We start from the raw sequence: 11,106 nt of genomic DNA, 5'->3' as shown, positions 1-11,106 counted from the left end.
AACACTGGGAGATGTCACATATAGCTATTAATTGGGATCTTAGGTGTTGATGATCTAAATTAAAAAAAAAAAAGTGTGAAGAGAAGAATAGGGAGCTTCAAGCATAGCCTTGAGGAACCCTGGGCCGTAAGATACATAGAATAGGAAGGACAGGTGAAAGATGATATGAGATGTTAGTGAGGGTGAAGAAAAACCCAAAGTGTTGTGGTAAGACCTTGACAGGATGTTTCAAGATGGGGGGTGGAGGGTAGTGAATAATGTCAGATGCTGGTTAAAAGTTCAGCAAGGACTTAGATGGGACATGGACTTGATTAGTAGTGTTAGCAAAAACTGCTTTGGTGGAAAGGTGAGGATAGAAATGAGATTAGCATGGGTTAAAGTGTAAGTAGCACATGAGAAGCATGTATGTGGTGTAGAGAACTATGTATCTAGCTATGATGAGAGAATATAATTGTTTCTGTGTAATTCAGACTAGAAAATACTCGAGCCATTCTAATTGTTTAAATGTTGAAAGAGTACAAAATTTAAAAGCATAGATTGAAGACAAAAGACAAGAATGTGAATGAATGGTAATGAATATTGGGAAGATTTGAGAGAGAATGGGTTGCTTTTGGGGCCAGGATACAAAAGGGATATTTTTCCCAATTATAACAAGAAAAAAAAAGCAGAGTCCATATATATGTGTGTGTGTGTCTATGTGTATATACATATACATGTAGATGTGATGACTGTGTTACATGATTTCATATACAATGTCTTCAAATTTTTGTGTTAAGTAAAATGAAAGATTATCTGTTGAGAAAAAGGGAGTTGGGATTGGTGGATATGCTTGGAGAAAAGCAAGAAAAAAGTTATCCAGGGACACTGAGCTGAAAAGATCATGTTGTTAAGTCATTGGGCAGTATTGTGGTTAAGCTTAAAATTAATGATCATGAAATTATGGAAACACAAATATACCTAGTTAAGTGCCTTCCATCCTGATTTGAAGGACTTATTAGGTTGGTGGATCTAGGAGTTGAATTTTACAAACATACATTATGGGCGGTCAGTGGAGCAAGGACAAGCAAAATATGCATGAGAGAGTGGTTGACATGATGAATCAGAATTTAACCTAGAAAAGAGGAATGCAATGACACCAGGATAGTGAATGAAAAGTAGTGAAAAAGTCAGTACCCTGGAAAGCTCAAGGTTGCTGAGGAACAAATTAGTAATCACTGAACCCTGAACAGATACACAGTTAGTATGTGTAAATGTGTGATTAATGAGGCCAGAGAATTCTAAGTTACAGTTCTTCAAGACAGAGTCCTAGAATTGGGTACCTGACCTTTCAGGAACAAAATGAATATATTCAAGATGATGTTTTCAGGGGCATCTGGGTGGCTCAGTGGATTAAGCCTCTGCCTTTGGCTCAGGTCATGATCTCAGGGTCCCTGGGATCCAGCCCTGCATTGGGCTCTCTGCTCAGCAGGGAGCCTGCTTCCCCCTTTCTCTCTGTCTGCCTCTCTGCCTACTTGTGATCTCTCTCTCTCTCTCTCTCTCTCTCTCTCTCTGTCAAATAAATAAATAAATAATCTTTTTTTAAAGAGATGATGTTATTATACTTCGAGGGAAAAGTTTGGGGTAGGCGTCTGACAAGGATGTTAAACCTGTTGTGAAACGATTACCATGGTATGTCTAGTTATATGTATCACTATGCATAGTTGCAATTTTTTTGTGTGTTGAGAATTTTGAAGATCTATTCTTTTAGCAAGTTTCAAAAACAGAATATGTTATTATTAACCTGAGTCACCATGCTGTAATTCTATTCCCAGGACTCATTTATTTATTTTATAACTGGAATTTTGTGCATTTGACCAACTTTACCCATTTCACTAACCCCCTCCTCCACCTCTGTTGATCACCAACTTGTTCTCTGCATCTGCATCCTATGTGTTCGTGTTGTCATTGCATTTGTAGTTGTAGATTGCACACACAGCCTTTGTCTGTAGGTTCATAAGGGATTTGTCTATGTTTTCTTCATGTGACTTAATTTTATATCTTCTGCTCTACAGATATCATGTATCTTCCATTTGCCATACACTCTATAGAGAATTTCCTTTAACACACGAGAGTCCATGAACATAGTCCTCAGGCTTTATTCCCAGCTCTAACATTTGCTTGTCATGTGGCCTTCGGCAGGTCACGTAACTTCTCTGAGCCTCCGTTTCTGTATCTTCGAAATGTAAACAACGTTATTACCTGTCTTGTAGGGTTTTTAAGAGGATTATAGAAGTGATTTCATTTAAAGAGTTTTAGACTTGTATAGTGTACTGAAGGTTTCCAAAAATATTAGTTTTGTTTTAGGGGGTTGCTTTTTTCCTTTTGACTTGGCGTGGGATTTAGAATGCATCAATTCCATATTTCTTCCACTAGGGGTCCCCCTGTAATAGTCAAGGGCGCACTTTCATATTCCTCATTCAGTGCTAAGAGGGGGCTGTAGGCTGAGTGCCACATCCATTTTCCATATTGTTCTCCATGGTGAGGCACCAAACATCAATCTCAAAGAACATTCTGGTCTGCAAATCCCACGTATGTTAGTGTGCTGGACATACTGCTGTTGGAGAGTTAGGTTTTCCATACTGACTCCCCTATATCCCAGGCCTCTTCTCAGTGCTAGGCATCTAACAGTGTGTCGTCTCCCGAAAAATCACCTGATAGGGCACGACAGCTTAAAGGAGGATTAGCTGTGGACTGGAATGATCTTGGCTGTGTCTGTTATGCAAGATGAGATCTCGGGTAAGGTTATGTCACAGTGTTAGAGTCTATAGCAAAACAATAAGAAATAAATGAGGAGGATGAAAATACTTACCTAAGTAAGTTATTCTAAGTGAGATGATACTGTGTAAAGCCTTGCCTCCAGTAGGAGTCTGTCATGGTTAATTATCTCCTTATTTTCCCATCGTACCCCACTTTTCTTAGTTTCTTTCTCTGTATATGGTTAGATTGTGGTTTTCTCTACTCACATCGGTATAGCAAGGAATTACATTGATCCAAGGGACATTTATCTCTAAAATGGAAATAACATTTTGAACAGTATGAAGAAAATTCCAGAAACACCAAGTGACTACTACCAGAATATTGTGTCTAAGGAATCTTTCTTGAAGAAATGAGCATAGCTTTTACTAACACTAGGAGGTTCACTCTTAGCAGACAGGAAGGAGGAGAGCTGGCCCAAAGGAGAAGGTGGAGGAAGAATTACAATACAATTTACTCAGGTTCATTATACACAATTTGTTTTTCAGATACAGAAGCTATTCTTCAGACCACACTGGCCATGTACAACCTGAGTAGCTATCACGCAGAAGACTTCACCCTTTTGGGCATCCCTGGCCTTGAGCAGTACCATGCCTGGATCAGCATCCCCTTCTGTTTTATCTATCTCGTGGCCATTGTGGGCAACAGTATCCTTCTCTACCTCATTGCTGTGGAGCGGAGTCTTCATGCACCCATGTTCTTTTTCCTTTCCATGCTGGCCATGACAGACCTGATATTGTCTACCACATGTGTCCCCAAAACCCTTACCATCTTCTGGCTTGGTCCCCAGAAAATAAGTTTTCCTGGTTGCCTCACGCAATTATTCTTTCTGCACTACAGCTTTGTCTTGGACTCAGCTATACTCCTGGCCATGGCATTTGATCGCTATGTGGCCATCTGCTTCCCCCTGAGATACACCACTATTCTGACCCCCAAGTTGATTATCAAAATTGTTGTGGGAATTTCCTTCAGAAGTTTCTGTGTTTTTGTTCCATGTGTTTTCCTTGTAAATCGTTTACCGTTCTGCAGGACACACATCATCCCACATACATACTGTGAGCACATAGGTGTTGCCCGGCTCGCCTGTGCGGACATCTCCATCAACATCTGGTATGGCTTTTGTGTTCCCATCATGACGGTCATCTCAGATGTGGTTCTCATTGCTGTCTCCTACACCCTCATCCTCTGTGCGGTCTTCCGTCTCCCCTCCCGGGATGCCCGCCAGAAGGCCCTTGGCACCTGTGGTTCCCATGTCTGTGTCATCCTCATGTTCTATATACCAGCATTCTTCTCCATCCTTGCCCATCGCTTTGGGCATAATGTCCCTCGTACTTTTCACATCCTCTTTGCCAACCTCTATGTAGTCATCCCACCTGCACTCAATCCTATTGTCTATGGAGTAAAGACCAAGCAAATCCGGGACAAAGTCATTCTTTTGCTCTTTCCCCAGGGTTGCTAGTGTTAAAGTTCTAAAGTTTGAGTGGGTAGGGGAAAGTTCTTAGTGTATATTAGGTTAGAGAATGAATCCGTGGCCAAGGGTCCAGAGAAGGGACAGATGAAAAAGTTCCTTATTAATCAGAGCTATGGTTCTCCTTCTTTGTTATTTCAGGCAGATAATCTAATCAGGTATTTCCATTGCAAAATAAATAAATAAATAAATGTGAGTATAGAAAATAGTATATATGAGTATATTTGGTTACTCCAATTCATTTCTAGACAACATCAAACAAGGGTCATGGCATGTCATAGGTGCATAAGGAATGTTTATCATATAAATGAATGGAAAATAATCATGAAATGTAAGACAGCAGGCATTTACTTTGGACAAAGGATGAACACAATCAGGAACCTAATGTTCATTTTTCACTCAATCTTGAAAAAGCCAAATGAGATGTGAGTGGCCAGAGTCCCCTAAGAATCAAACATAAAGATAATCCTAACTTCCTGTGGTCAATAAGAAGGAGAAATAGGTACAGACTAAGATGTGGGATTGAAATTTGGGCATTTGGAAGAACTGGGGGTGCAAGTCTCTTCATATCTTCAAAGAGATGTCAGCTACTGCTAACCATGTATCTTTGTTTGTATGATTCATTCTCTCTTCAAACTTAACATGGTTATAATTGGGTCAGAGGGAGTCACTCAGTCAGTGAATTCGTCAAAGTTTAACTATTTTTGGTGTTTGTCAAGTGTCGACAATAGTTGCTGTCTGGTTTTCTTGCAGCTCTACGATGCCCTCAAAGCGTATTGCTTCTTTCTATACAACCTCTTGGAGTTCCCACTGAGTGTGAGCATCTCCCCTCTCCCCACACTCATCTCAACATTCCTCATTTTCCCCTGAATGTAAACACCAGAGTTGTACATGATCTCTCTACTTCTACTGTTTTCCCACCCCATTCGGATTAGATCCACCATTCTACAGTAACTCTCAACATAGAATTATAATAAGAAAGATTGTTTTTGTGGATCCAGAGACTACGGCTTGACTGTATGTTCTTTTTCTGTGTGACAACAATCATAGATATTTTTCTCCAAAATTATTTGATGCATTTTAAACACCATAAAAAATATCATGAAGCATAAATAGAATACACAGTGGAGGCAGGAAAAAAACAGTGATAAATATTTTTTTTTAAATAAGAAAAGGATTAACATACTTTCCCCTCTATCATGAATTCTGTATTCTTATTGCACAAGGGTGAAGACTTAAGCTGTAGTCTGTGTGAGAGATAAGAATGATTTGGTTTCATAATTCATAGCGTATATAAATTAGATGATAATGAGATGTTTAGAGAAGTACAACCACTCCTGCCATGAAGAACAGAAGGGGCTATCATCAGATAACTCATAGAGAGAAGGTACCAGTAGTTAATCATATTCTTACAGGATGTAGTTTTACGGGACTCTTATGTCCCTCTTCCCAGTATAGAGCAGTAAAACATCCTAAATTTCCTTTCAATAATGGCCAAAAATGATATTTGCTCCAACAACTGGGAATCATGGGAAGAAGCCAATCAAGTGGAGGTGGGAAGGAAGGTGAACTGAAGTGAGAAACAAAGGTAGAAGGAAACGTAGATTCAGTTATAACCTGCCTGCATCCCTTTGACAAATACTTGAGGCAAACAGAGTGTACTGATCCCCCAGGAGGTTCCCAACTGTCTTGATGTTAATGCCTTGTTAGAGGGAAAAACAAACAACCTTAGTTTGGCAATAGCAAGGCATCTGGTATCCTATGGGTCTTTTTCAGCATATGAAAATCCTTTTGGAACTTCACTTATCCTTATATCCCCCTACTTCGAGGTATATAATCAGCTGCTCCTCACAGTCCTGGGCCATCAGAAGCTTTTTCTGCCCACAAGTCCTTTCCCTATGCTTTAATAAAACCACTTTTTTTGCATAAAAAAATCTCAAGAATTCTTTCTTGACCATCAGCTCCAGAACCCAACACCACTCCAAACCACATCAGTCTGGGAGCTGACTTGGGGGATAAGAGCCTCTCAGGTACACACCGAGACCTGGGCCTCCAAGTTCCTAATAGTGTCAGTGGCACATCTAAGGGACTTCCCACAGAAAGGTACTTTATTATTCATATTGGTTTTATCAATAAAAGTGGTATTAGTTTTCATTTGGGCTGTGTCCATTAAGGAAAACATGACAAAGCTGGAGATGAAGATCAAAAAACTAAAGAAAGAAGCGGGTGTCTGGACTCAGAGTGAGAAGAAAATGGGATTTAAGAAAGGGCAGACATGATCAGACTCACAGGGTAAGAGGAGCAATGTGCAGACAGGAAATTGCAGGAGGGAGACACAAGGGAAATAAACTGATCATTTAGGAAGTCATAGAGTGATGTAGGTAAGAAGTGAGGAGCTAGACAATGAGACAGAGAAGGATCTCACTTGAGGAGATGTTGGGAAGGAACACAAAGAAAGACCCTCTAATTTTCCTGAGTAGTGAGGTGACACTTGCTGAGCCTAGGAGCACCGAGTGCAGGTCCAGGGGTGGGTGGTAGATGCAGTTTGGGACCTGATGGATTTCAAGAAAAAATGGATGTTTAGCCAAGATTGCAAAGCAGCAGCCACTGGATCGCCAAGAGGAACATACTGACTTAGGCCATCAAAGCAAAGAGCCTCCAGGATCTGTTCCACTCCTGTCCCAGTAGAGACACCAACAACCAACGTTCCTGTTTTCTAGTGTTCATGCTCACAGCTATATATGTATATACTAGTCTCCCAGGGTAAGAAAAGATCCACTGTAGAGCCCATGAAAGCCGATGCCAGGGCCCCACTTTAAAAAGCAGTAGAACACCTGGCAAGGGCCATGTGATCCTCCTAAGAAATGTGTGATGAGTCTCCACTGTGTTAGACATTTTCTCAAGTACTGATCTACCTAGTTTGTTAACCCTTCTCTAATCTCAAGAGGTTGGTATTATATTATCACCTCCTAACAGATAGTACGTGCTTTGTCCAAGCCTTTTGTCAGAGGAGTGAGGGCATGAGCTGGAACCCTCAGTGTGACAGGTGGGCAAGTGCACAGCCCTATTCCCACAGGCATACCAGCTCATGAGCAATGCAAAATAAAAACAAACACCCAGAGGCAGTATCAACTCCCAGGCTTGGGCACACTTACCATAACGTCTTGATGCTCTTCCCTTGAGAGTGAGAGGATGCCGGGGTCCCTCAGGTCCTCTCTATTTACCTTTTCCCCACATTGAATATTGACCAGAAACAATAAAGGAGCAGGGAATTGATCTGTCCACAATCTCTTGCTTTCCCCTCTACATATTTCTTTGTTTGGTGTGTCATCCCTTTCTGCAGACTTTCTGGCTGTCTGTCAGCACAACTGTTCTTTCTGTGGCCCAATTCCATGATAAGGTGAGTGATGGCTGTTTGAGGGGTGTGGCCTGACCCAGAATTTGGATGGAAGGTGGCGGGGGGTGATGAACACTCAGGGCTCTGTCTACAGGAGCCATGCACTGAGACTGTTACTTATTTTCTGGAACGATTCCCATGTAGAAGCCCAGGTCAGAGTCACCAGACTTGCACAGATGCTCCATCAAATGAATGGCAAAATATTTGAAGAGATATGCAATTATACACCTGGGTTAAGCATGGTCAAAGTAACTGTTGTCTGCAAAGGTCTGGGTCACACATGTGAGAAGGACCCATTGCCCTGACCTAAAGAATGGGACTAAGTGTGCTGGTGTGTGGGTGTGTGCCCAGGCTACTCCCATTAGCTTGGATGCATCTTTCTGTTCTCTTCTTCACTCTGTGGTCTGACTGCAAAGGCTCATACAGATGATATCAAATGTGATCTCTAGAGAGAAGTATGATAGCCCATGCTTACTTTGGGCCAGACACTGCTGCTTTGCAATCTTGGCTAAACATCCCATATTTTTTTCTTGAAAAAGGCGGCCACCTTCTGAACTCTGGATGTGTTCCCGGAGCCCAGAATCTAAATAACGGAGACGCTGTACAGGAGGCTTTCTGTGGCTTCAGAAAGTGTTTTCACATATAGATAAGGGAAGGTCAGAAAGAAAAGAAGAGAACATTAGGCTTCTGTTTTACCAAAAGCAGCAGAGTGGAGAGTGTTAAGTATTAGTCTGGCAGATGCGGGTCTGGTGAACTGGGTATAAGAATGAGTGAAAACGTGGGGGTCTGCAGGAAGCTGAGGGTGAGCTTTGTCTGGACTCAGAGGTGCAGGAACATGAGCATCACAAGCTTCCTGTCAATGCTGCTCCAAGGAGAGCTGAGCCTTGTGTGTGGTTGGTGTGTGGTTGGTGAAGTGTAACTTATGAATAACTTTCCATGCAAAGACATTGCTGGAGACGGAAGAGGGCATGGGAACTTGGTCTTTAAAAGAGCAACACTCCAAGTAAAAATTCTGGGAATTTACACAAGAAATGACAGTACCAAAATCCAATCATGAAATATGTTGTTTCTATTTTTCTTAGTATGCGTGCTTGTGTTTGTATGATATGTTTGTATGATGTGTATATGCATGTGTGGTGTGTGCATGTGTGGTGTGTGTGTGTGATGCACACATGTATGTGAGGAGTATGTGTGACGCAGGTTGCTGGGGGAGTGTGTTTTGTAGGAGTATGGGCTGGTGATTCTATTATGGTAAAATGTATGAGAGAATGTAAGTACGGATCAAAAAGTTTGAGATTGTAAATAAGAAAGTGCCTGCATATCTGAGAGAATAAGGGGTCTATCCAATAGAATACGGGTTTGGGAGGAAACAGTCCTTTTGGACTCTTGACCAGGAGTATTATTAAGTCAAGATATTAGGATGGTATACAGTTGTATAGTGTATAGGGTACTAGAAAATTATTTTTTGGGGGTGTGTGGGAGGAGGAGGGACTCATAAGCCTCATATATATGGAACTTTTCTAATTTTTATTGAAGTTCCACATATTATCAAGCATAAAGTAGGAACTCAGCCTGTACTGTTGAATTGACCAAATTTTTGGATGTTTACCTCATCCAAAACTGTGTTTACCTCACAGATGTAAGAGTTGTAGTTGTCTGGGAGCCTTGAAAGAGCCAGTGTGTATCCTGGAGCAAATTTTAATATCCCACACAACAGAACAAGCAGATCCTATCAAGATCTTGTCAAGACTAAGCAGCCAATAATGTCTATAAAGTTGCAGAATTTTTACCACCATGAAAAAGTATACACTGCCTTGTGTCAGAGGTATACTATATCACGAGAGGAGTGAAGGCAGCCAATCAGGAAGGCTGCCTGGAAAAGTTGTGTAAATCAACAGAGGTGGCCAAGGAAGGAACAAATTCTCTTGGTGAAGAATGTGTCTGCGTTTCAGTGTATCTGAGACAATCCTGGTTTATGCAAGTTACCTGCAACTGTGTTGATACCAGCCTGTATTTACTCCAGAGGGGTTCTATTGTAGATAACTTATATGGTCTCCTTATGTTTAGGAGTTGATAATGATGAGTAGTTGGAGGTGACAGTGACTCAAGTGATCCTAACTCTATTTTCTACTACCCTCCATCCTCAGGCCCTGGGACTTGTGCCATCGTGTTCTACCATGATCATTTTCAACCTGAGCAATTATAACCCAGGCCCCTTCATTCTGGTGGGGATCCCAGGCCTGGAGCAATGCCATGTGTGGATTGGGATTCCTTTCTGTATGATCTATATTGTGGCCCTTGTGGGAAACTGCACCCTTCTCTACCTCATCGTGGTGGAGCGAAGCCTTCATGAACCCATGTTCTTCTTTCTCTCCATGCTGGCCATGACTGACCTTGTCCTGTCCACAGCTGGTGTTCCCAAAACACTCAGTATCTTTTGGCTTGGGGCTCAAGAAATCACATTTCCAGGGTGTCTTACACAAATGTTTTTCCTCCACTATAGCTTTGTCCTAGATTCAGCCATCTTGATGGCCATGGCATTCGATCGTTACGTGGCTATCTGCTCCCCCCTGAGATACACCACTATTCTGACCCCCAAAACCATCATCAAGATTGCAGTGGGCATCTCTTTTCGAAGCTTCTGCATCATCCTGCCAGATGTATTCTTGCTCACACGCCTGCCTTTCTGCAGGACACACATCATCCCACACACATACTGTGAGCACATAGGTGTTGCCCGGCTCGCCTGTGCGGACATCTCCATCAACATCTGGTATGGCTTTTGTGTTCCCATCATGACGGTCATCTCAGATGTGGTTCTCATTGCTGTCTCCTACACCCTCATCCTCTGTGCGGTCTTCCGTCTCCCCTCCCGGGATGCCCGCCAGAAGGCCCTTGGCACCTGTGGTTCCCATGTCTGTGTCATCCTCATGTTTTATACACCTGCCTTTTTCTCCATCCTTGCCCATCGCTTTGGACACAATGTCTCCCGCACCTTCCACATCATGTTTGCCAACCTCTACATTGTTATCCCACCTGCACTCAACCCCATTGTCTATGGAGTGAAGACTAAGCAGATCAGAGATAGGTTTATACTTTTGTTTTCTACCAAAGGTTCAGAATGATTTCCAATGTACTGTGGGAAAGCTAACAACATTTTTTTAGAGTATATTAATATAGCAGGAATGAGAAAAAAAACTAATTCTATGTAAGGTGAGACTGCCTACAGGTGCTTTTGTGTACCAGGAAAATGGTATGAGCTATGTGAGGGAGATGTTCTATGTATAAAAAATTCCTTGATGACTTGTTTGTGGAATATGCAGGAGCACAGGTTATGGCCAGGAAAAAGAGGCAGAAACATAGAGTTGACTTACTTTAAAAGGACAAAGCAATACAAATTTAGAAATTAAGACATGGAACTATGGAGAGAAAAATATGGTAAGGCAGA

The 11,106-nt window shown here is 41.8% G+C and overlaps 2 protein-coding genes across 2 annotated transcripts; both read left to right on the top strand.

The window, feature by feature from the left end:
- The first annotated feature begins 3,313 nt into the window (after positions 1-3,313).
- On the top strand, positions 3,314-4,252 carry LOC116599801 (olfactory receptor 52H1-like). Its single transcript, XM_032359775.1, has one exon. The coding sequence runs from the start codon at positions 3,314-3,316 to the stop codon at positions 4,250-4,252; it is 939 nt and encodes a 312-aa protein (XP_032215666.1).
- A 5,571-nt stretch (positions 4,253-9,823) lies between these two features.
- LOC116599385 (olfactory receptor 52H1) lies at positions 9,824-10,783 on the top strand. Its single transcript, XM_032359199.1, has one exon. The coding sequence runs from the start codon at positions 9,836-9,838 to the stop codon at positions 10,781-10,783; it is 948 nt and encodes a 315-aa protein (XP_032215090.1). The 5' UTR covers positions 9,824-9,835.
- Positions 10,784-11,106: the final 323 nt, after the last annotated feature.

The sequence above is a fragment of the Mustela erminea genome, chromosome 9 (assembly GCF_009829155.1).
Source record: "Mustela erminea isolate mMusErm1 chromosome 9, mMusErm1.Pri, whole genome shotgun sequence".
Classification (NCBI taxonomy): Eukaryota; Metazoa; Chordata; class Mammalia; order Carnivora; family Mustelidae; genus Mustela; species Mustela erminea.
This window is presented reverse-complemented; position numbering and strand designations above follow the sequence as displayed.